The sequence below is a fragment of the Calidris pugnax genome, unplaced genomic scaffold (assembly GCF_001431845.1).
Source record: "Calidris pugnax isolate Ruff unplaced genomic scaffold, ASM143184v1 scaffold27, whole genome shotgun sequence".
Lineage (NCBI taxonomy): Eukaryota > Metazoa > Chordata > Aves > Charadriiformes > Scolopacidae > Calidris > Calidris pugnax.
The window spans coordinates 18,046,636-18,073,678 of record NW_015090893.1 but is presented as its reverse complement, the minus strand read 5'-3'; the positions used below and the strand labels follow the sequence as shown (position 1 = coordinate 18,073,678).

At 44.2% G+C, this 27,043-nt stretch overlaps 1 protein-coding gene across 1 annotated transcript; it reads right to left on the bottom strand.

Moving 5' to 3' along the window:
* Positions 1 to 27,040, bottom strand: LOC106891330 (solute carrier family 22 member 5-like; the record flags this gene model as incomplete). Its single annotated transcript, XM_014947781.1, has 10 exons — positions 1 to 1,281; positions 2,055 to 2,190; positions 2,669 to 2,851; positions 4,086 to 4,300; positions 7,555 to 7,655; positions 12,097 to 12,223; positions 13,141 to 13,312; positions 14,694 to 14,848; positions 16,743 to 16,846; positions 26,690 to 27,040. Coding segments are annotated over 10 exons (1,632 nt in total), but the record flags the coding sequence as incomplete, so codon positions are not given.
* Between the last annotated feature and the right edge of the window lie 3 nt (positions 27,041 to 27,043).

The window sequence follows — 27,043 nt, the reverse complement described above, 5'->3', positions numbered from 1 at the left end:
TAGGTATATACTGCATATATTTAAAGAAACACAGGTAATGCCAAGGGTGCTTCCACGACCCGAGGAACAATTTCTTGGCAGATTGTCAAAAAGATTAATTTCTTTTTTTTTTCCCAACAATCTGAAAACAATTTACTGATTATAAAAGTTAAGTGAAGTAACAGACCTCACGGCAATTGTACAGTTGGCACTTGGGAATTGAGAACCAGAGGTCTGAAATATATTCTGAAGTTTGTTCTCAGGACATTCCACCGTGAGGTCACCGCAGTGACAGAGATTAACACAAAAATTTATCCCTAAATACATTAATTGTGTGCACATGTGTGAAAAGCACAGAACAAAGACCGGAGGATTGTTTCCGCCACCTCAATTGCACAGAAAATGTTAAAATGATTTAGACACAAAACTTCCCCCACGCATCAAAAGGGAAGAACCCCAACGAACACCGCTCCCTCCACACACAGATGAAACCTTTTGCATCAGTTACAATAAATACAGTCCAGGGTGAGATGTAAACAGCTTCACCATAGGGGTACGGTTGAAAACCAGCATTGGAATCAAGTGAGTTTTATAAGCAAAGCTTCAGTGCTATAAATCCTTTGTGCAAGACAACCCCACCTTGAGTTAAAACAGAACAAAGTTAAAATTAATTCTCAAAATCTTTCTTTGCATCTTTCTGAATTCAGTACTAAATTCAGCACTTGCAAAGTCATTTGAGTAAGATCACAGGGAGGCACCTTCTCATAACCTTCACTATAATAAACAAGTTTCCTGTCCAGAGACAGAAGCCAAAGAAATCAAAACCAATTAGCAGCTTTTTCTGGCAATTTTCTACTTCTTGATGTCCGTTAGCTCTGGAGAAGGTTCACCGAGGAATCCAGGTACCCTGCCAGCCCTTGAACTCATTTTCAAGTATCTTTCAGCTGAACTATACATTTAAAGTTACAAAGGATTGATCAGATACTGTCCCATGGTACTACTGCATTAACACGACTGTGGCTGAAAAATCTCATTAAAGGCTATACAGCATTTATCTTCATATAAAAAGAGAATGTACGGAACACAGTGTTTAAATTAATAAATAAGGTTAAAATTACAGGAAACAAAGTGTTGCCACTAGCCCTTTCTAGAATGAATTTTAGAAGTAAAGTCCATTTAACTTTCAGTCCACCTGGAAGTGCATAGGAGTTCCATCAAAAAGCCGTGCTTTTAAAAATCTCTGGGTTTTCTTCTTCCTCCTTGGAATCCCTGGTGCTACTAGATGCAGGCCTGTATTCTAATCTAGGTGAAAAAAAAAAGAAAGGAAAAGAAAAGAAAAGAGAGAGAAAACAACTTAAAAAAAATAGATGAGAGAACAGAGAAGAAAAATGTTGGGTATCTTGAGCCCTGTTTGACATTATAGAATCACAGGATGGTTTGGGTTGGAAGAGACCTTAAAGCTCATCTAGTTCTAACCCCTGCCCTGGGCAGGGACACCTCCCACCAGACCAGGTTGCTCCAAGCCCCATCCAGCCTGGCCTTGAACCCCTCCAGGGATGGGACATAATGACATTACAGCTTCCTAATTCTAATATCCTGATTATTTCCATTGGACAGGTCCCTTTCTTACACCAGGTGTATGGTCACGTGCCACCTTCAATCAGAGCTGGGGCAAAGGGTCAAATGCTCCCAATGCCTTTTTAGGCCAGTTGAGCTTTTTAGGCAAGAATTCAGCCCTTCATCAGGACTTAGATGACTTTCAGGACCTAGAAAGATAGATGATAACCTATGGAGTGTCCCTATACATTTATAATGCAATACGCTTTTGCAAAGGCATTCCTCATATGTATCTCTATTCAGTCCTCAGAGTAAAATGATAAATTTGGAGCTGAAATGTGCATACAAACACACACACTTGGAATGAGGGACCAAGATGCCAGCCAAGCTCTCATATTTTCAACACAGCACTAACTACACTCCCCAAACCAGCCCCTTCATCTGACACCCCCTGGGATAATCCATTCCTCTCCTCAGGGCAGAGAATACATGCGTTAAGGTCAGAAGGTGACACTTACCCTTTCACCAACAGCATTTGCTCGATTGTGTCTGGAAGAGGCATACCATAGCTTTCTGGCAGAAATAGAGTCAGAATTCCTGACAGCACAGTCAGGCTGCCCATCAGGATGTAAGGCAGGAATCGATCATAGGCACCTGGCAGAACACAACACATGAGGCTGCAGAACACAATCCATCACCTCTAGCATCACCTCTAAGTCTCTGATCGTGTTTTCACCTTGGCACAGGGCTTTATCCCTGCAAGGTTTCAGTAAAAAACCAACCCACCCCCCCTCACAGTCTAGCACTCAAAGCACGTTGTGATAAATGTGGTTTTAAGAACTCAAGCGACTGGGAAACAAAAGCTTTTAGAGCTGTCCCCACGGAGTCACTAAGATTGTGAGTCTCCAGAGCATCTCTTCAAGAGGACACAAACCCCCATCTCTCTACGTTAAGCCCATTCCTCAGGGACGTTGAGACCCCATTGCCACCTGCACTTTCCACAGGACACCTGGAAACAGAGACCAATAGAAAAGCCCAAGGACCCCCCAAGGCAGGACACTGATGTGGGCAAAAGTCCTCACTTTCCAACCACCAGCATCCCCCCTGCACACACAGAGGCTCGTTAACTTACCGAGGTAAACGAAGTAAGGTGAGAGGATGCTGCCCAGCCTGGAGGCCATGGAACTGGCCCCAACTCCCATGTTTCTCACCACGGTCGGGTAGAGCTCAGCCGTGTAAACATAAACAATTGAAAAGGCAGACGTGATCCCAAACTTCCCCAACATCACCAGCAGAATGGATAACGTACGAAGATCTGAAATCAAAACACAGTAAGGACTTCAATAAAGCTCTGACAATTCAGGGTCTCTTCTTAATTCCATTGTGTTTGTGTAACTCCTGCCTAATTAATTCAATTCCAGTATCTGGTGTCCTTTTCCCCTGTATGCCTCTACAAGCTTGGGCAACATTTTTAATTTTGTTTCTTTTAAAATGATAAGGACTCAATGTTTTCATTCCCTCTTGAGGATGGGGCTTCCTACCAAGCAAAAAATAAGGAGAAGAGAGCAAGAACTGGAGAGGTCCCCTCACGTTTCAGAGGCCAGAACTCTGCTATTGCAAACAATGCCATATATCCCTTCTTAATAAAGTGAACAAAGTCAAACATTTGAAACAAGTACTTTTCGTTTCCTGCTCTGGCTTCTCATTAACATTCCTAGCTATAAGTCAATAATTTAATGATAGGAAGCTGGGTTGACTGTAATCAGGACAGGTAGATATGAAAATCAAAATAGATCGTATCAGCGCCAATTGACTCGAAGGACAGGAGGGGGGAAAAAAAAGAAAAGAGAATGTACCCCACATATTACCTGCATAAAATAAGCATGGCAGCTCTTGCGCATTCTCTTTTACTCTTTGATTTGTAAATATGTGATAATCAACAATAGCCCTCCATCATATTAATTATCAGTAACGAGTCCATAACCCTATTAATTTAACTGCCCTAAAGATACATATGGTTTGATGTCCAATAAATGCTATTTTTTTTCCTCCTTTCCAGTTGTGAAACATTACTTTAAGTATTTTATTATTTATTATTTTAACTAGCAACACTAATTCAAGTACAAGCTTATCAAAAATGCCTCCACAATGACTCCCTTGAATATAACTGTTCAAACAAACAATAGAGTCATTGAGAGCTGTTTGGGAAGCAAGTCCTGCAGCCTCTTGGGAGCCTCTGCTTATCAAAGTCTGCTTGGTCTCGGGCTGGTTTTATGCTTGGACCTTGCCAGGGCATCTTGCCAGGGTTGTACGTTAAGGCAAAGCTGGATTACAGACCTGATCCCAACAGACCACGAAGCCAATGACCCACCTTTAAAAATATATCTGAATTGACACGTTTATGTCAGCACTGAGAACCACAGAAGCGGGGGCAAAGATACAGGGAACAAATATCTGAATTTAGTCCTCTTGGGACACTTTTCCTCCACATCTACCCAGTGCACGGCACTGCAGCTATTGTACATTGAGATCAACTAACGATTCCATACGTGAAGGCACCAGCTGAATGAAGAGAAGAACACAGCCTCCCAAGAATAACGCAGCAGCCATTGAGTACCGTCGGGGCAGATTGCGCAGCAGCAGCCAGGAAATAATGTAGGCTGGAACTTCAATCACTGCCGAGAGGAAGCAGTTCAAATAGACGTCTCCGTGCAAGTTAGGTGTGTCAAGAGAAAGTCCAAAATAACCCACAGAGATTATCATCCTGAAAGAAGCAGAATAACAGCATCAGATGAATTTCTCTTCCTCCTAAGGTTGCCACGAACCTCTTTTAGATATCAAGAAAATCACTACGTAAGGTCAATTCAGCATATCAATCTGTTCACCTCTGAAGCATCCTAAGTTTAATTGTTATTTTGCTCTTCAGAAAGAGCAAAATAACAATTAAACAGTGCCAATACTTTTTATCTTTCTAGTTTCTCTTGAGTTCAAGGAATAAAATATATTAAAAAATAATCCTATTCAGCATTAATGCAATTAAGTAACTCCCGAACTGTTGCTCACCTTGCTGAGGCCCAGGCCTATGAGCCCACCACTGCTGGATGCTCCTGCAGCTATAGAGGTCACACTTCTCTCCTGATGCCATGGCATGACTTTATAACTGTCCATCCCACTCTCACTCAGACCTCACAAGGAAGCTTTGGGTTATTGGTGTCACTTTTAGACATGGCATTTGTCTCTGCAAGTCACGCTGCTGGAGAGGGGCTGCCTATTTCTAATGCCTCCGTATTTCAGATCAACCCTAGGAGGTAAGTGATGATCAACAGCAGTTCCTATTACTAGTAGAAGCCTTGGCCTGAAAGTTTGAACCACTGAATTTTACCACTTCGGAGGTCTACAGTAGCTTTTCATTATATTTACAAGGGAGTTCTGGGCAGAGAATGTTGCTTCTGGGTCATTACCCTCCATGCTCTGTGTATAAAGTCAGAGAGGAGGAGTATGGCAGACCCAAACAATTTGGGATTTTCTCTGCCGTGCCCCAGGCTGGCTGGACAGTGCCTGGTTTGGTCAGTGTGACAGGACAGAGCTTGGTGGCCGGGAACGCTGCCACCCAAATTGTGCCACTGCCAGATGAGAGCTGGCTTCCATGTGATGGAGGGAAACACACAACTGGTTCTGGAGACAAATCCTGTCGTGTCTTGGGAAGTGCTGGGAAGAGCAGGTTATGCTTCTCCAGTGAGTAACACGTGGTAAACAAGGGAACAATGGGCACTGGATCGAAGAATCGTAGAATTGTCTGCATTGGAAGGGACCTTTCAGATCACTGAGTCCAATCATCAACCCAACACTGACAAAAACCACCACTAAACCATCTCTCTAAGCACTGTGTCTGTGGATCAGGAGGTGTGAGGTGCAGCAATGAGGCACAGAGCACCCAGCACTTCATCTCCTCCCGTATCTGTATCATAACAAAACCTGGAGCAAAAAATCACTGCACAGCACAAAGCAGGTCACCCACCAAAGATTAGCTCTTCCTCCTTCTCCCTTCACACGGGAAGAGCCTTTCACGGTCCAATTCCTTAAAATAACCTGCCTTGTGTACCTGGGAAGGTATGAAGTCATGTCTTGGAGGGTGACCCCAGCTGAGGTGTCTGCCCTGCCAGCTAATGCTATTCTTCTCAGCGGGAGTTCCCTGGTGTTTTCCACGATGCAATACACCCAGCCCAGTGATCCCAGGAGTTATTTTTACACGTACAATAAACTGTGCTTGCTGGAACTCCCTTTCAAGAGCAGTCTGCCCTAGCTTATCACGTTGGAAAACTTTGACAGTTATACGTTTTCTGGGAAAACTACTGGGGTGTTTACACAACCCAGGGTGACAAGAAGGCAAACTTCCTCCTCCCCGATGGAAACCCAGCAAAGGGATTAGTTTAAAGGCCTGTTCCCTACTCAAAATTATCACAACTCAGCAATATGTAAGTGATATACCCCTATCTGCAACCACCCTCTTCTACACAGCTTCTCATATGACATCTTTCAATTCATAATGCAGAACATACTGTGGGTTGGAAAACATCGCTGTAAGTCAGCATAGGATGCTTTATATTTCAGGAAATCTAATTAAAAGGAGGTTAGACAACTGACACACACGGTAAAAATAGTAGAAAAATTGCCCAAATCAACTGAATACTTTTCTGCAAGAGGAGGTGAGATTGTGTAAGGCGGCTGCACATGTTTGACTCTTCCTCCCTATCCTAAAACTTCATTTATCACGTGGTAAAAAGCCCTCCAGCACATGGAATGAATTACATACTGCCACATCACGCTGCTTCTCTCAGATCCTTTGTCTGACGCTGTTCCAACAGGTTCTGCATTTGATTTCTCCAACCACACACGCCAAATCGGCTGTGCCTAGAACTCACTACTGATCTCCACGTGGATTAGAAGTAGGGCAGTCTCAATTCTCTAGCTAACTTCCAATTAAAGGTGAGAGTCAGCAATTGGACTTGGAGGTAAGACAACAGCGCATGGAAACTGTACTGACATTGAAAGAACCACCATCACTTTTCTTTTTTTGAGCTGTTTTCTGCTTGAGCTCCTTTCTCAGTGTGTTTGCAGCACTGTGCTTGGTGACGGGCAAAAGAATCCGGCTTAAACATTAACCAAGTCATCCTTTGACCCCAAAAGCCACATCAGCCTGTATGCACTGGACTGAATTCCCAGCTTTGCCTCACCAAAGCACAGGAATGTTGTTAATAAGGCATCAAATAGACTCAGTTGGCTCCAAAGCACTTGAGGGACCTTCTTGGTGAGGACACTGTAGGGTACACGCGCTAATTAAACATCAATTATATACTTAGCTATAAATTAGCCTCTCCATTTTCTCCTCTGAGCAATTACAGCTTCGCTGAGGTTTCCAGGAAAAGAAAATGACAAGGGTTTAATCAAATTGAGCATAAAGCATGGCTTTAGCTAGTGCAACACCAAGCTGTGAAGAGGGCAGGTAGACAGAACAGCCAGCAGGAAAAGTCTAGGGAAATCTCAGCTTAGAACTTCACAGGCAGCTTTACCCCTTTAAGGGACAACACAAAAGAGATGGGAAGGTTCTCTCCAGGCATCCATCCATGGCTGTGCTGGGACCCCTGGGCAGCATTCTCTGCCTGGAGGACAGGGCATGACTCATTCCTCTTAAAAAGACATCCTTACAGTCAGATGAGGATTCCCCAAGGCCCAACATCAGGCAGGATTCCCAGGCATCACTGCCAGCTGAGCTGATCCCTGCCCAGCTCATGCTATGCCTGACTGCTTCAGAAAGAAAGAACAATCCACACGAGCTTCTAGGCTCTTACTGAAACAAGAACCTACATCACCAGAGCGTGGCTGCTTCAGCCAGCAGGTTGGTGGGTTTTGAGCTGGTTTTGTCCGGATCTTTTCAGAATACCTTAGTATTCAAAGAACAGTTTGTTTTTTTTTTTGCTGCTTTTGTGCTTCCATACCCCCCGAACCACTGTTGCTTACCAAATCACCACCGACATAATTGTGATAGTCAGGATATTTCGGGTTCTCATTAGGTCCAAAATGGTGTATGTCTGTTGCTTCTGAGAATTCGCATCTTGCAGCTGCAAACAAACCAACCATAGGAACATTAACTTTCAACAAGCAGAATTAGTGTGAAAATAAGTCGCCTCCAACTCATACATGAGTATTTTATATGCTGCAGAGCTGAAACAGGCGCCTCGCTTTTAACCAAAAATGTGTAAGTTGTGAGAGCCAACTACCTGTGAAAGTAGTTGCTCCTCCCTAAAGTCACTTAAAATTCAGGCTGAAATTTGTAATCATTTTCTCTGCCTCAGGCTCCACAAAGCAACTGCTTATTGTTACTTTTATGCTTGAATTACAAAGCGACAGCATTAATTCATTATTTGTATGTTACTGCTGGCAGAGTTCTTAGGTGCAGTTTTGAGCAGGGCACCCCAAGAACCATGGAAGTCAAGACAGAAGAACAAGAGAGCACCAAGATGATGAGACATTTGAAAAACATGATCTGTAAATGTAGAGGGTTTATTTAGCCCAAGGGACAGAATGAGGAAGTCTTAAAAGACCAAGAATGGTCTTCAAGGACCAGCAAAAAAAGTGATAAACTCTCCTCAATGTCCACTGCAGACAAAGCAAGCAATAATGAGATTAAAGTGCAGCAGGACAGATTTAGTAAGTGACTCCTCATGTTGGACCTAACAGTAATGTATTTAAACTGAGACAAACTGGCTAACGAGCTGAAGAGTCCCCATCATCATCCAGCCTGGTTTTCAGACCTTCTTCTAAGAATATAAGCAAAAAGACAACAAACTTCTCCTTCCTCTGTGAAACCTTCCAGCTTCTCAAAATAAAACCACTTCCATGTAAACAATGCAAAGATATTCATCCATGAAGCATGCAAACAAGTTTTGTGCTTGATAAGACTGTAGAAAAGGAAAGAATTTGGATTTTTTTTTTAATTTAGGACTTTAATTTAGAACAAGAAATTACAAGGGAGAGATTTTTAAAAATATGTAAAAGGTGATTTAAGAGGAAAAGTTCCATTATTAAAACTATCAACTCTAATCAAGCAACACTTAGAACTGAAGGACGACAGTCTTCTAGACATGTCACATTTTTGTTATTGCAAAAGATGGGGTCTCTTCTCACAGGTAATTAACAATAGAACGAGAGGGAACGGCTTCAAGCTCCAACAGGGGAGGTTTAGATTGAACATTAGGAAGGAATTCTTCACAGAGAGAGTGGTCGGGCATTGGAACAGGCTGCCCAGGGAGGGGGTGGAGTCACCATCCCTGGCTGTGTTTAAGGGACGTTTAGATGCAGTGCTGAGGGACATGGTGTAGGGGAGGACTTTGTAGAGTAGGGGAGATGGTTGGACTCGATGATCCCAAGGGTCTCTTCCAACCTCAATGATTCTATGATTTTATGTTATCAGGATTTATCCCAGGCTACTTACTCATCAAGTTAATACTCTTTTGAACAGTCTTACAGTAAGAACATTAACAAGATTTTAATCTTGTAATCTTCCAGAGAGATTCATTTTTTTCTGTTATTTAAGTGAGGACTTCTCCTTCCTCAACCAGAAGAATCGCTCTCTCCTGGCAGACCTCCATTATGTGCAAACACAATAAACTGTAAACAAAGATTACTTCCTCCCTTGATTTTTCAAGTCAGTGTGACCTGAGAATGTCAGATTTAATTTTAACATGTTTAATGACTGAATGCCTTTTGTTGGCACAGTGTAATCCTTCATGGCATGCACAAACGGTTATCAATAAAAGTAAACTATGACTGGAGTTTCAAAACAGAGCAATTACTCACTACTCGAAACTTTCCTGAACTCTTTCCACCTGGTCTAATACACCATCAGTTACTCTGTATTACTTCAATTTACAGTACTTTTCCCCCCTAAAACATCAGGCTGGTCCAGCAGAAGTAGCTGGATGTATTGCAGGACACAACACAGCAATGAAGAGACAAAAGCAAGCATTAGTTGAACTTAATTCCTCATCAATCTCTCCTGAGTACTCAGTGATGTTCCTTTTGGCAAGTTAGTTGCTGGACACTGAGTTGGGGCCCTTAACTCTTGCCCCTCAACTCAAAATATACATTATCTCCTTAATACCTTGTAAACTGCATCTGAGCTAATGGAAACACAAAGTTCATGGAAATTCAGGTGAAATAGTTTTCTGAATGATATTTTGTTCTTAAGACCTGGGTAAAATAGCAGCCTGATGCTCGTGCAAGCCGAACATCAGTGTGTTTGCTTTTATAAATCTGCATTTTCTAGCAAAGGCAAACAGTTCTCTCCATTTGAGAGCTCCATTCTGCCTGAAGCCAAAGGCCCCAGCACACAGGCTGCAGGCAGCTCCACAGCTCCCAGCCCCTTCTTATAAATCACATGATCTTTCCTAAGCACTCTCCAGTTCTGCCACTATTTGTTGCCAAGAAACTAGCAAACAGGAAACAAAAAAAAAGGAGAAAACCCAAACAAACCACAAAACAAAACCAGGAACATACAGTTGATGAGAAAAAAGGACCCTGCCTTTCAGAAGCTGGATAAGCAGACAACAGAATCCTTACCAGGACAAGCTGGAACAAGAAGCTGTGAGGAGGGCAGGGAGGGGAAAACCGCGATTTGAAATTAAACCTATTGTCCAAACATTTTTATCCCCCTCATATGGGATAAATCAGCCAACCAGGCCCTACTTGTGCTCCACAGCTTGTCACCTGCTGGATCCTAACTGGTTTTGAAATCTCTGGAGGCTAAACATTGCAGGTGTTGCTCTGCAGCTGCATGGGTTCGAGGAATACTCACAAACATGAGCTTGGGGGGCTCCTTCATCCAGAACTCACCCTCCAGCTGCAGGAGGGCCATGGGCCAGCTGATTTCTGAGAACCTCTCTGCACTGTAAACATGCTTCCTAAAAACTCACGAGAGGCTGCAAACCTTCTGCTTCACAGCTCTCCAGAAAGCAGACACGAAAACAGCGTGAACAGACCACTGACAAAGAAAAGCTCTGCACAAAGTTTTTGCTCACAGCATTACTTTTACCTTAAAAAAGTAAAAAGATGGACAGGAGTTCGGTGTTTAACCAGTGCCTGCTCATCGAGCTCATTTTCTTTCAGTGTCAGAATGTGAATCTGTGTTTCTGATGGTTGACATGCAAGGATTTATCTGTAAATAAGCACCGTGTGCTCCAGAAATCAGCATTTCCCCTTGTCCAGTGTTCCCTGGAGCAACATCCCTCCTCTTGCCCCTGCCTTCTGCAAGAAGATGTCAGAGATGGCAAACAGACCAATATTTTGTTCTATGAACAGGAGATAGAGGATTCCAGGGACAGTGACCTTTAGCAGATGTTGGAGCCAGAGCTTATTTTCCTGTCTCTTGCTGTGGTGCTGGCAATGGGTAAGTTTTCATGCCAACAGAATAATAAGGAAGGAGAAAAAAAAGGAAAAAAAAACCCCATGTTCTAATGAAAATCCAGGGCAAAGGCTCTCAGAAGAAGGTCTGGGTTTTCCTGCATTCTCACTCTGTTCCAACAAGACCAGGATGTCTGTCCTACTATCTACAAGTAAGTCTGGACAAACAGCTTTGTTTGCACCTCAGGCAACTTCACCCCAAGCCAAGCTGTTTCAACCCCAATAGCACACACACAGGTTAATGGCTCCCCATTTTCCTTAGTCTGGCACAGAGGCCTCCTAAAGCCAGTGAACATAGTGAACATACAAGGTATTTTCATGTAAACAAGACAATGTCAGCAACAACAACACAATGACAACAACACAATGAGGCCACTCAGCAGACAGACTCCACAGATCTGCCTGCAGGTGCCCATTCTCCTGCATTATGCAAACAGTTTGTCTGTCTGTTTGTCCTTTGGAGGTCAGGTTTGGGCGAGTGTGGAACACCAAGAGCTCAGATAAATGGGGGGATACCTGGAGGAAACAAGAAAGCCTTGGAAGAAACAGATGGGGAAGAAAAGACACCGATGGCCACTCCACCCGAGAGGAGCTCAAGTTTTGTTCTCCTTAACATGGAGTAGAAATTGGGAGTTGAGCACAGAATTGAACTAGAATGACATTCTTTACTCTGCCAGTGGCCAGGATTAGTCCTGCATTGGACTTTTATAGAACTATAACTATGTATAGAACTAATATAATTAGGCTGTGCAAGCATAAAATCTGTTCAGTGCAAGTATTTAAATCCCAAAGTAATAAGTACCTCCAATTCATTACCTTCCCTCAAAAACTAGAGTTTAAAAGGAAAAAGGTGGCTGTAAACTGGATCAAAAAGATGGTTGCATTAGAACACACGTTGGCATTCCCATGGGGATGGGACAGCAAGGGCTTTGCAAATCTTCATGAAGTGGGGAAAGAGTATTCTGCTTTTCAGGAAAAGGTGGGCCTTTTGCCCATTTGAGGAGTACACAATACACTGCAGGCATAACTCCTTTCATAGTCTGGAAATTAATCACTTTACATGCTATTAATAGGTCCAGCAAACAACTGAATGACTCTTACCTCACTAGGGTCAAATATAACATCTGGGGCTGTAACGCCGTTGGTTTTTGCAGCCTTTCGGATGATGTCTTCTGCCTCCTGAAACCTTCCCTGGGAGATCAGCCACCTCGGGGATTCTGGAATGACCCTGAAAAGAAGAGGTTCAGAATAAGGAGGCTGGTTTTCCCCAGAAAGCACTGCTGCAGGCACCAGTACACACCATTCCGGGCACGAGGAGCTCAAAACTTGCCTTATCTCACAGACATGAAAGCAATGACACCAGAAATCAGATTGACAAGAGCAGACTGCCTGCTGACCAAGAACAGGTTAAAATGGGTTTGTGGATTTTAGAAATACTAAACGACTCAGCAAAAAAGAGCAACCAAAACCTTCAAAGTATGGGAAAATAGTTTAAATAAAGAAATTCAGAAATGTGAATACACAAGCAGCACCCTGTGCATTAAGAGGTGTGTCCTTAGAGAGAGAACAGAGAGAGAATAACTCTTATAAAATTACTAACTGTAAATACTGTCATAGAAAGGCAAATCAGAAAGTAGAATTCGCCTGAGTCATGCAACTCTGTAAGAAGCTGGATGGAACCACAAACATAAATGCTGATGTGAGTGAAGAAACACCACCACCCTGTGGACTCTTCAAACTTTACACACCCCCTGGAAGTACTATGTCATTAACTCTAGAAGAAAACACGAAAAGTGCCAAAACCAACTGGTTTCTCCCTCAGCTCTTAGTTCAGGCCTCCTCTTAAAGAGCTCAGGGATTTCAGTTGGTGCAGAAGGATGAGTTTTATTGACTTTATTTTTTTTCTTTGCATATGCATCACTTAATTTTACAGAAGCCTACAGAAAATGAAGAATAGGCTTTTCAGGCATGAAAAAAAATAATCTATGGACTTACAGCTAAACAGTGGAAGAGCAAAGGACACAGCATCTATTCCTCACCTGCCGATTCCTGAATTTCCTCGCTTGGCTTGGAGCCTGGATCTTAAAGATTTCCAGATAGGACCTTCTGAAGACTAAGTTTTTTAACAAAATGAGTGATACTCACCACCAGAGCGGGATGCAGAGCAGCCCAGGTAAGGTGAGTGCCAGCAGCAGCATCCGCCAGTCTCGGATGAAGTAAGCAAACAGGGGCAGCAACATGTAGCCGAACGCGTAAAATATGCAGACGCCCAGCGTGCAGAACAGCACACGGATCGACTTCCCAAGGATTTCTGTGCCTGTTCCAAACAGCAGAGTGAAGGTTAGTATTTTAACTCAATAGCAACCCAGTAACATCAAAAAAACCCTCTAATGATTGGCTTTGAAATATGCTACACTGGGTAATTACATTATCCAGCACGTTCTGCCATCCAATTTCAGATGCACCACACACGCTTCATGCAGTGATCCTGCATCAACCCAGGTAAGTATAAGAGGGAGAGAATCAGGCCATACAGTATTTCTATAGCTCAAAGGAGCTAAAACTTCTAAAATTCTATTTTTTTCGGAATCTCCCATTTTACCTGAGGAGCTAAAACTACTTAAGACAACATAAAACATCTACCACACCTAACCTCAGCCTGATCTCCACAGGGTCCTCTCCAGCTCATGGAGATAAAGGATAATTCAGAGATGCCTAAATTAAGTTCCTGATCTCTACCACTTTCTAAATGACTATTTCACTATTAGCCAAAAATCTTGCTCTTTTTTTGGTGTATACACATCACTAACAAAGGCCACTGATAGTGGAATTAATGTGGAATTAAATCAGTGGAATTACACTGATTTTTGGTGTATACACATCACTAACAAAGGCTACCGATAGTGGAATTAATGTGGAATTAATCAGTGGAATTCCACTGTCAGTGGAATTAACGCACTAACCCAAGCCAGTGCTTCCCTTTGAGGGACCCACAAATCAAGAGACATTGTAATGGAATCTTCCACTGAAATGGAAGAAGATTTCAGAAGTCACAGCAGGAGGTCAGCTAAACACTGTTTTCACAGCTCAGCTGCTCCTCTTTGGCCCCAAAAGAATTTCTTGCCAACATTCGGTACTTGGGAGGCCACTGCAAATCACATTAATTAAAAACACCCTCCAATTTAAAAAAAATAGTCTCAAATTTATAAGGTAATTCACATTGCCATCTAATCATCAGTTAAACTGAAAATATACCAACCAGGAATCATTATGCCATGTAGTTTTTTACTACAAGCTGTTTTAAAGAGACCTTATAACACTTACTTGATTGGTTTTTTTTCCTTTTACAAGTCTTTATATCAAATAGGCATTTAGGCCCCAAAATGGACAACCAAATCCCTGAAAAAAATCATGTTTTGCGCATTTTATCTTTCCATCTGGAAGACACATTTTGTTTTCAATAATCAATTTCTGGGGTTTTTTTTGCTTTTTTAGGATGGTAAGCCACAAATTTAATTCAGATTGTACTTGTATGAACTAGAAGCTTCCAAGGAGAGCATGAGTTCTCCATGGGTGGTGAGGACACACTCTTGATGGCATTGCTTGGCAAAACAAATCAACCCTAGGCCAGTACTGAAAAGGAGGAGGAAAAGCACAAGACTAAAGGCCGCGTGCTGGGCCCAGCAGGACTGTCCTACCGAGAACAAACGCTGCCACGTAGTTGGAGATCTGTCCCATGCCCACCAGCACAAAGAACACCGAGAACATCTCCCAGCTGGTGGAGAAGACCTGTACAAAGCTGAAGCCGGTCTGCATCGCCAGAGTCGCAAACAGCACATTCTTCCTGCCAAACCTTCCGTGGACAGATTAAAAAAGAAAAAATAAATAAATAAAAAGATTACACAACAGCATGAACGAGATCTTCAGAAACAGAAAAATAAGATTACGCGTATGCATACTTAGGGAGATGCAAAACATCTGCAAAAAGCAGAGATTCAGGAAACATAACACAGGCACAACTATTCTAAATACATTTAAAAGGGAAAATAATATTCCAAATGCTGCTGGTTAAGTTGCTGGATGTGCTGGCACACTACTCCTTCCTTACTGATAGGATGAGCAGGGAGACAAATCATCAGGAGCAAATTATTCAAAATGCAAGAGTATGAGATGCTCCTTCCCCTCTAAGGAGCTCACAGCTCATGAAAGAGATACGTTAAAAAACAGAAAAAGAAGGAAAAATTCTGAAAGAGAGGTAAAACTCAGGTTCGTAAGACGCTATTATCAGTAAGTGATCCCATGCTGCAATCTTCATTCTACTTGGTTAGAAAAAGAATGAATTTAAGGGATTCTAGAAATTCTAGTGGGGAAGGGGAAGGGGAAGAAATTAAACTAATCCCAACTCATCAAGATGCTCCAGGAGCCAGCACCGATGTCCCGGCCGGGACAGTCCCACACCAGAGGCAGACTTTGCTGCCCGTGACAGGACATCTGCTGAGCTCAGGTTGTCACAACCCCACTCCCAACTTAGGCTTGAGCAGGAGGTCTGCAGTTGGGTGGCACGAGCCTCAGGGGGATCACAACACGTTAAGAACAGAACTTGAAGCAGTGAAATACTTTGTCAATCTCACTGTCATGCCTGGCTCAGGCTGGTGCAGGACTTTCTGTACCAGACGGCAGCAGCAAAGCACCACACGTGGCCTTGCTGGAGCAGTGTCCTTCTGGGGCTGCTGGATGGTCCCTTGACCATGAGCTAGCTGCAGGTAAGTGGCTACCAGAGGAACTGGCTGAGCTGTGCTGATGGCCTCCTCAACTGGGAGGGTCTGGATGACCATGTGAAGAAGGAGATACGGGAGGAAACTCCCGTGATGGTGAAGATGGGAAAGTCGTGGCTTCTGGCACCAGGAGAACAGCTTCACCTGGTTAGCCACCATGGAAGATGCTCATGTCCTCATAGCAGATGAGGAGGTGGGAGCTCTTGAATGAAGCAAATTAGGGGACCACGTATTGTTCTCTGGGAATCACAGCACAACAAATCTCAGGGAGATAATCACAAAAACCAAGCTTTAAAAGAAAAGAAAACAAAACCCCAAATCCAACAACCTGTCAACAGCAGGAAAAAAAAGATGGTGTCTTCCATTTCTTCATGTTTGTACTGATAAAAAAAGAAAGCCAGTGTACTCTGGGATGAGAAATACGGGAAAAAAAAGTCCCCAAAGAAGAAAGCTTTGCTTCTCTGAAGTGCAGCTGAACAGCATTCATGTTTTGCAGCTGCCACAAACACAGGTCATAGGGCCTAGATGTTGAATTTGATGAGGAGGAAAAGAAGCTACGGGTGTTTATAAAAAGAGAATTTTTTAATTTGACCTCAAAAAAAGGAAAACATGCCTCAGGGAACTCTTTGAACACAGGCCAAAGTAATTAGAAGAGAATGTAATTGTTCTGATTTTTTCACACGAAACTTAACTCCTACACCTGTTTTCTGGCATAAAAACAGTTTGCTCCAGAAGAGATTTCACTGAAAAAATAAACAGATAAAGGCAACACTCACTAACAATCTTTGTAACATTCTGTTCTACTGCAGGACGTTTCTTCTACACGCTCTGTGCACGTTCAGATTAGACAGTGACAGAACAAAGACATGTTATTAGTTGCAGAAAAACAGAGCAAGAATTGCAATATATACGAGAATTCCTTACAGAACAGCATGAAACAAGGAGCCAGCAGCTCTGGGGTATATACTTTACTTGTCTGACAGCTGTCCCGAGACGAAAGATCCAAGCAGGACGCCCACGAAGAACAGGGAGGTGCTGAGGGGTCCCTTCCAGTCGTTGTCACAGACGAGGTTCCACTGTGGGGAGAGAGAAGATGAAAGCCTTTCTGATAAACAGGATTTCCCCTCCCTCCTCCTGAACGCCTTGGCTCAGCCCAGATGAAAGCACAGCCCTTCTTCACACCGTCGATGGCTGAGGTGTTTCCCCTACATGTACACATGAGTGAGGGTAACTAATAATTTCATAACACACTTGGTTCAGCTCCTTTTCGAAGGCTTTGCAGCCCTTCAAACTGCTGCAGTTCTGCTGGGTTTGGAAGGAGTGAGAATAGACCCCAACCCGGATTTCCCTGCATATGGGTAAGTTCGCCATTAAAAATTCACATTTCTAATTTAAAAGAAATTGAAGCAAGAACATAGAAGGAAACCCAACCTCCTCCTTTATTACATTTTAATATGATTTTAAGAGAATGGAGACTGCTCACTAGGAGCCCACCTAACATCAATTATAATCTTTGGAATACAAAGTGAAATACACACCAAACAAATAAAGATTTCCAAAAGGAAAACAAAAAAGAAGAACAGCAACAGTTTCCAATCTCCTACCCGCTTCAGTCTGATATTTTATAAACAGCACTCTTGTTATTTTTGTATCTATACCAACAGCTATTACTGAAAGAGTCTTAATTTTGTTTGGTTATCTGGGGGAATAAAAGTACATAAATATTAGAAGAAAGGACAAAGCCCAGCCCATCCTGCCAGGCTCACCCACAGCCTGCTGGCGGAGGGCAGGAGGTGCCGCAGCCCCACAGGAGAGGAATTTGGAGGCAACCAATTCTTCTCATGTGAGGCCAAAACCTCCTGAGCTTAGTTATTCCAACAGCTCCCAGAGGGCCCCTCCTGATGTTTTAGGGATGGAAACTTTAGGTTTTAATCACTATTAAAAAAGTCGAAATGAAAATATTTGCCCTGACCCCAATAATTAATCCCCCTTGCTCCCTAATTGCAAATAATTAAGTATAATGTGTTTTACTCTTAGTTGTTGTTTTTTTTTTAAATCTGTACTGGAACACCCCATAAGTGTGTCCCAGCTCCACCATCCAACCCCATCCGTGGTCCCACATGTGGGGACACCAGCATTTGCCTTTGTCTGCCATCGCTGCCCCCGTAAGTTAAAATTAAGCCTTTTTTCCCCCCAGTCCATTAACGGTTCAGGCCACAACTACACCCCAGTGTGTGTTTTAAGGTCAGGGATCACTAAAAACCCTGCACTGAATGAGCAACACCGGCGAGGGGCTTCCACTGCCAGGTCCCTGTGGCAAAACCCAACTGAAGCCCCACTTGTTTGATGGAAGAGCATCCAGTTTTGAGTTAGAACTGGAAGTTTTTCTGGAGGTGAATGATGCTCATTCATCCAGGCTGCACTCTCACCGGTGTTTGTATAACTTTAGCTGCCAACCCTCAGACTGTCTTAGGAATTCATCTCACCATTATTATTTTTTGAAGGTCATGGGAGCAAACAAAACACACCTTTTTCCAATTTCTAACTGTATTCAAGTCATTTCTTAACCTCTCTTTGTTAACCCTTAATTTGTGTCTGAAGCACCTCTCCTTGTATCAGATTTCATAGTCCTCAGTGTTATTCTTGCACTTATTCCCCAAACCTCTCCAGCCTCATACCACCAATAAATCCTACCTATGCCATGAATTATGCATCATTACGGATGCAGGTTTCAGAATCATGGCTTTCTAATGTGCTAACAAGTTTATAGCACTCCTTTAAAGGATTTAATTTATCGCAGTTATCAATATCATCTGGATTAAGAACTGCAATTAACATTTTTAATCCAATTTATATTTATTCCACAAAAGCTGTACTTCATTATAGGTTAAGGAAAGCTTGAGCAATTCTGTGACAACCACAGAGGCTAGCCCAGCCAGAAATCTGCTGCAAAACCTATCTGTCACCTTGGAAATACACAGCAAATGATGGTTATCCAATTTATATAGGCCAGGGGTTTGAGAGCTTATGATATGCTTCAGACGATGACATCAGGAAAACCAATACCACTCCCAGTACAAATCCCGCATTAATAAAGACTTGCCCACTCACAAAGAATCATCTTTGTACCAACCACCAGCACCAGACATTTTCAATAACAGAACCAAAAACCCAACTAACCAAATATCCAGCTCGGTGATTCATAGCCCCTTGTTTTCCAGCCGATCACCTCGTTAGCCAATTAACTGTCCCCTCTCAGCCACCTCACGCTGTACTTTGGCACAAGGCTGTGCAACATGTGGATTTCCAAACATTGGCTCGTTATGCCCAGAAACAAACATTTTCTTCCGACCACTGAGGTACAACCATTACTTGGAAAAGTTTGTGGCATTAACATGTTTTGTGCTGTTCTGCCAAAAGCTTCTTGCGTTGGCAGGTGGAAAAATATCTGTCCTTAAAAGGTGGCAATGATTACCAGCTTGTTTTTCTGTTCACTTTTTAATAAAGCAACATCAGGAGCTGTTATGCTGAAAATCACTTGAACCAGGCACCAAAGTGAACTTCAATATCAAGTTTCCAAGGGAAAACTACCTCGGTTGTGCAATACCAGTTATTTGCAGACTCCACAGATGGATGACAATCCGAACAAAGGGACTTTCAGGTTGCTTACTCCTTGCCTCAATAAATGAATGTTTAAGTCGTCAACTTTTTAATGACTCACCAACCTGGTCTCCTATAGTGCTTGTGAGTGATGGTGCTATTGCTCTTCCAGAACCATTCTGCAACCACACTCCCCTCCACCCCTCAACTGTAGGTTGCCCAAGAAGAAGCCACCGAAGCGTCACCGTTGGAAGCCCAGCACTGCGAAGCGCCAGGAGTAGTTACTGATTGAATCCTGCTGCTGGCAGTGCTGTCTGGACACAGCATGCCCTGACCCAGTGCTCTAAAATCATGTGCTATTTTCACTTCTTGGTATCCTTTGAGTTCGCCTGCCAGCTCCAGTGGCCTTTGGCCCAGTGAGATAAGATTAACCTCAGCGAAGTATTGATTTGGGCTCCAAACAGGAGAAAAACCTTCCAACTTTGTTTCCTACAGCAGCTGCTGATGTTGTGAAGCATCGAGCTCCTAAGCACTGGTACCCAACACTCGAGCACAGCACAGAGCATTCTTGCTGGGTTTTGTTACAGCTTTAGAAGAAGACATCCTTCTGTTGCAGTTTATCTCCTTACTCAAGCAGCTTGGAGACTTTGGGTTGTAGCTACTTCCTGAACAATTCATCAGGTCAAGGTGATGTCCTCATCAGCAGCCTCACACCCAACAGCAATAATTGCTTGTGTGTCAGCGCCAAGATGAGATCCACACTTCCATGAAGAATTCCTGTCTGACACCAGCTGCTGGTGAGGACAGGTGGGAAGAGGGGATGGGGAGAGAAGGACAGGCTATGAAGATGGCCAGAAGATGTGGACAGCTTGAGAGAGAAGACAGAAGGGCACCACAAGGGAAAGGGACTGAAACAGTTGCTTCTTAAGCACAGGTTTGGGGCCAGAGCAAGAAACAGTCCTAGGTCTTTACAGTCATCACTCTTTAGGAGAGCACGTCCCAAGTTCTGCTTCATCTCTTCCCCTCTACTCTGACCTGGTGAGGCCTCACCTAGAGAACTGTGGGTGTCAGGAGGATGGGGCCAGTCTTTTTTCAGTGGTGCCCAGGGACAGGACAAGAGGGAAATGGGCACAAACTTCAACATAAGAAGTTCCACCTAAACATGAGGAGGAACTTCTTTCCTGTGAGGGTGGCAGAGCCCTGGCAGAGGCTGCCCAGGGAGGTGGTGGAGTCTCCTTCTCTGGAGACATTCAAACCCGCCTGGACACGTTCCTGTGAGACCTGCTCTGGGTGCCCTGCTCTGGCAGGGGGTTGGCCTAGATGATCTCCAGAGGTCCCTTCCAACTCCATAGCATTCTGTGATTCTGCCCTGTAAGAGCTACCTGTAAGCCAGGTACCTGGAACCACAACCCCAAACCTCTTGCTACTATAAGGCAAACCCAGATACAAAACTGAGAAGAACAAAAAACCGACAACTACTCCCTCAGACCTCCTTCCTCCCCAGCCACATTTTATTAACTTTCAGCCTTTTATCTCAACACAACCCCAATAAGAAGCATCACTGCAGGTTTAGCTAGAATTAGGGTGAGCAGCACAGGGAGAAGGACCTGCTCAGTGTCAGGGCAAGCGTCAGGCTGGACAGACTGGTAATTCCTGCACTCTGTCTTACAGCTTCCCAATATCAAACCGAACTTTTAATATAACACCTCTATCCAACATGAAAACTAGCCCACAATTTTCACACAAGCCAAAATCACAATGAAATTCAGACCCAAGATGAAACATAGGAATTCTTTAAACTGCAAAGCACGGAACAACATTCAAAGCACAAAATTACGGTATCAAACGGAAACTGGAAGGGAAGTTTAGGCAGAGGGGGTGCCACGAGCCCAGCTGAAGATAATGCCATACCCCAAGTGAAAAACATCATTCCTCTAAGCTCTCCAGGCGCTTCAAAACTTTAAGGTTTAAAGTCTAATTTCCACGTAGAGGCTCTGCATCCACTGCCCTCGCAGAGCACCGCCTGCCTCGAAAGGAGAGCTGGTGCTTCATGAATAATTAACAGTAAATCCTGCAGTGGCTCTCCTCCAGACCCCTCATCCCGCTTCACTTCCACTGCTGTTTTGTCATCATGGTATAACTGGGGATAACAAAATTCTAGCTGCTAATAACGAGACACCTATCTTATTTGAGCATAACGTTTGCCCAATAATTTTAATGCATCACAACATGGAAATTGCAAAGCAAATTACAGGGGAGCTCTTCAACACCTCAAAAGTTCTTGCGATACGTCAGAGCAAACAAATATATCCAACACCAAATACGTTTGGGAAGTTACAGGAGTAGTTGCAAGGCCCCACCAACAATGTAATTTAGGAACTCACTTGAGAAAAGGATGTTCCACCGCAGGAGCACTCCTGCTTCCCTAATGCCATTACTAGAACCCGAAACAACCACCAACTACAACAAACACTAAACACCTCCAGAGCCTTACTCAGTTACGCCCCTGTGACACAACGAAGAGTCTTACAGGAAAAGGAATTTTTACAGCTATAATATATCATGCCCTCCCACTCCTGTTATCTCATTTTTTTTAAAGAAACTGCTTTCTTCTCTTGCTAAGAAAAATACACACAACTGAAAAATGAAGTGGGATAGTCCCATGCGATAATATTTTCTTTTTAAAATCAACGTGTTCGCAAGAATTTTTGAAGCTAATCCAATATCCTGTGCCTTCTCCTATCACTTGCTTCTCTCTGCAAGGAGAGGCAGGTTCTTCAAAAGATCTCGCGGTCTCACATATACCCAAATAAATATTCTCTGCTTACTTGAAAGCTACGAGTATTAGTAAACACCACTTCCACTGAAAATACATTTGTATATTTCAAATAATTAGAAGCTCTAGATGTTACATTAAAGCTTATTATCTAAACATAAAGTCCGTAGCTACAAAATATACATTCTGCTCAATTTCTCCCCTTGTAATTGTTTTAAATGCTTACAGAGGTAAAACTTGCACAGAACAGGAAGGGAAATGCCAAATATTTAATAATTCCAGTGCAGAGACTTAACTCTTGCCGATACATCACATCTTTGAGACGGCTGGAGAAAAAGGAGACAGGGCACTGACGTCAGAAACTGAGCAACATGAGCTGAGTTTTAACCTAAAAGACAGGATAATGGGATCATTACCCTAATTGCCCACCATACCTCTAAAACAGCATTGTTTCTATTTTGACAATATTAACTGCAGGCCTATCATTCTTTAATAATAATAAACCTGTTTTATGTTGCTAGGTCAGAAATACCTGTATTGGTACAATTCTGAAGAGTCCTGCATTATGTGCTTCTTCAATCACACCTTGAAACCCTCAGCATTTCAGAATGCTGAGGTTTTCAGAACCTTCAGCCATTCATATTTACTTATTAAATGAAAACTAGACCTTTTTCCCTTCTTTGGACAAGACTATTAATACTAAGATTTTATATCTTCAAATCAACTGAAGGTCTTTCTATATCTTTCTTTTCAGCTCCTGGGGCTGAGAAGCTGTCAATATGAACTTCAGCTGGAAAAATAAGCAGAGGGTAACCTACAGCAAGAAAGAGGATGCAGTGATTTTAAAGGATGAAAAATCACAGAGGTGACTTCTCGACTGTGAGGCCACTGCACCGACACGAACAAAGAGATCGAGAGCTGGACGCGGGTGACAATGACTTGATTTGCGCTGCAGCTGCTGGCTCTGCTCTTAGAAAAAAGCCTGTGGAAATGACAATGCTCATTTGGGTCATTCCAAATGTCACCACTGCAGTCTCCACTTGTTTCCTGAAGGTCTGGCGTAACCCACTGATAGACTCATAGAATTGTCTGGGTTGGAAAAGACCTATAAGGTCATTGAGTCCAACCATCAACCCAACACTGACAAAACCACCACATCTACCCATTTTTTAAACGCCACCAAGGATGGTGATTCCATCACTTTCCTGGGCAGCCTGTTCCAATGCTTCATAACCCCTTTGGTGAAGAAATGTTTCCTAATATCCATCCTATCCTAAACCTCCCCTCAGGACCAGGGGTCTGAGAGCCCAGCGGGACACTTGAATCCCTGGTGTAAAGGGACTGGAAGCCACAGGGCACTAATATTGGCCCAGAACTTTCTCTCCCTGCACATCATCCAGGACAGAGCCCCAGCCCTGTGCCAAGTCTCGGCACACTCTGCAATTCCCACCACGTGCATCCTTCCTCCACAAAAGCCAAACAGTCCCTGAGGGTTGTTAAGAGCACAAGAGGCATAAAACGCACAGCTCTGGAGCACACCTGCACTGAACTGATGTAAAACGCCTGAACAATGCAACGCATTTTTACAAGTTGAGGATGAACATGCGAATACAAAATTCAGTGTCTACTTATGTTTCGGTGCCTAAGAATTACTCCTCTATGGACTAGAAAGTTTTAAATGCTGTATCACCTAACATCTACTTATTATATCGCATTTCATGCTCTTAATAACTCCACTGCTCAATTCTATTCCCAGTTATTCAGTATAGCCCCATAACAGATACGACTGGCAGAAGTTAGCCTTTTCCCTTCATTACCTCTGGTTTTATTCCTTTTACTACCACACATCAACTTTTATTGCTCCTACATTCTTCTTTTTATAGGACTTACAGAGGAAAGGAATGACACAGACGGCTTCTTGAGCCAAAGCAAAGCTTTTCTTATTCCCTGAGCTACAGCATTTCAGAAAAGTAAAAGCCAGAAAGGGATTCTGTCACACGGGAGCTGGTTAAATACTGCGGACTGGCTAATAACAACCGGCTGTTGTTAGTCTGTGTGAGAAAAGGAAGTCTCCCTTCAAATGAGAGGGAACTGAATGTTTTAAGTCTCCCCTGAAAAGCAGAACCGTAACCGAGGACTTTCTGTAGAGTCATGAGAGATTCAGCAAAATGCTTTCTTTTAAAAAAAAAAAAAAAAAAAAAAGAAAAAAAAAGAATCCCCCCCTTCCCCCTCCCAGTGCGGCTACTGAAAAAAAAAAAAGAAAGAAAAAAAAAAGAATCCCCCCTTCCCCCTCCCAGTGCGGCTACGGAAATCTGGGACAAAGGTCCTCATGACTATTCAACAAGTTAGAGATATGCAACCAAACACAAGATTAGTGAATCATAAAAGCAGCAGCGCCAAGCCAAGAAATTAAACCAGGTTAACACTGAAAACCTGCAAGTATGTGAAAGGCCACAGGCTCTTGCAAAACTGGCTCAGAAACATTAATATTAAAGGAGAAAAAAAAATATTAAAATAGTGCCTCGGTGCATGATGATACAAACATTACCTCCCACAGACACAAAACATCTGCCAAAGCATACAGACAACAGGCCAGCGCTGCTGCCGAGTCCCAGCAAAACGTTCACAGCTCCTGGTTCTTAAAGATCATAAATCTCCTCGATGATACTCTGGTAGCTCAAGGCATTTTAATTTGCACCAAGACAAATGTCGGTGAAAAAGATCCAGAGACAAAGGACTGGCTGAAACCACGTCTGAGCCAGTTCGACCATTATATGAAGGAACAAAACCCGTACGTTCACCCGAGAAGATGCCAATGGCTTTACGCTGCCCTGAGAGTGGCTCAGCCTTTCCCAACAGCACGTTTCAGCAACAACCAGGCTCTGGAAATTCAGAGCAGCTTTCCTCTCCAGGAAGGCGGCAGCTCTTCAGAAGTAGGTGAGGCAATGCCTTGTGCCACTTGTCAGAATCACTCACGGCCCCACTGCTCTGCCTGTTCAAGGGAAGCTTCCAACAAGGCCATGTCACCATTTCCATGCCCCCCCATGCTGGCCTGGGTCCCCTCCCACACTCCCTTCCTCACCCCCGGCCTCCCGAGGAGGATTTCTGTGCTTAGATTAGCTTATGGTCATGAAGTACTCACACCCATCACTATCCAAACACCCATCACAACCCGCTTTGCAAAACAAGGAATAAAGCCAAATATGAGTTCTACCTCTGTAAAACCTGTCCACGGGCACAATCATGCAATGGGACTGTAGAAATGGTTTGTAGGCATGCTGAAAAAGACTCATACAGGCTTTGAAATACAAGCATTCCTCAAAATACATTTCCTTGTATGTTAAGTGAAACAGCACCTGTGAGTCTGCAGTTACCACCTGAAACAAGAGGGACAATCAGCACAGCTTCACCTTCCTTTGGCTGCCCTGACCACAGACTTGACTTGAGGGATGGATTTGAGCAGACGAGAACCTGACCTGCCCCAGCAGGTGAGAGGGGAGACCAAAGCAGTGGTCATGACCAAAGCAGAGGCATCGTGGGGACACGGCAAAGTTCAGGGTCCCCTTAGACACAGCATCAAACCAGGGCTCCCTGACGGCTGCACCTTGCACAACTCAGTGTGACTTCACCTGCTTTTTTTTTTTTTTTTTTTAAATAAGAGAAAGAAAAAACAAATCCTTTTGATCTCCCGAGTTCAAAGAAACATCTCTGAACCACTGGGCGAGCTGAACCCATTGTCCCTGGCTGACCCTTGCTTCAAGGCACTTGTGATACCAGATGAAACCCATTAAGCAGTTACTGTACGTGTGCGGCGCTAGCTCAGGAAAGGCACTGTGTTTGGAGATTACTTTTGCAACTGAAATAGAACAAAAGGTCTCAAAATAAATTTAGCGTGGCAGATTTAACAGCAGAGTGATGCCCAGGCAGGGGCTGTAAGACATGGCAAAGCTGCAATAACCCTAAACTTAGAATCATGGAATCATAGAATGGTTTGGGTGGGAAGGGACCTTTAAAGCCCCCCCAGTGCCACCCCCTGCCCTGGGCAGGGACACCTCCCACCAGCCCAGGTTGCTCCAAGCCCCCTCCAACCTGCCCTTCAACCCCTCCAGGGATGGGGCAGCCACAGCTTCTCTGGCCAACCCGGGCCAGGCTCTCACCACCCTCACACCAAACAAGTTCTTCCCCACAGCTCAGCTCCATCTCCCCTCTTGCAGGGTCAAACCCTTCCCCCTCCTCCTAGGGCTCCCCTCCCTCATCCAGAGTCCCTCCCCATCTCTCCTGGAGCCCCTTGAGGGACTGGAAGGGGCTCCAAGGTCTCCCCGGAGCCTTCTCTTCTCCAGGCTGAACCCCCCCAACTCTCTCAGCCCCCCCTCCCAGCAGAGGGGCTCCAGCCCTCCCAGCATCTCTGGGGCCTCCTCTGGTCCCCCTCCAAGGAGTCCGTGTCCTTCTGATGTCCCCAGAGCTGGCGGCAGCACTGGAGGGGGATCTCCCCAGAGTAGAGGGGCAGCACCCCTTCCCCCGACCACCCCCCGCCGCCCCTTACCTGGGTGACGATGGTGGAGCGGTAGATGTCTCGGCTGTACTCCCACCCGTCCAGGCACGGCTCCTGCTCCAGCGACTCCAGCTCCACGTCCAAGCCGGGCCGCAGCCCCAGCGCCGAGAAATTGGCCAGGGCGGCCAGGCGGTACCGGCGGCAGCGGCTCGGCGCCTCCCGCCCGCCCCGCAGCTCCAGCGGGATGCTGGCGTTGCGCCACTCGCCGCTCAGGTTGGCCCCGCGGGGCACGGCGCAGCGGTGCTCGGGGGTACCGGCCAGGAAAACGGCCGACATCCCGTTAAAGCCGTTGGGGACGATGCTGGTGCTGAGGAGGAAAAAAACCAGGCGCTGGAAACGGCCCCA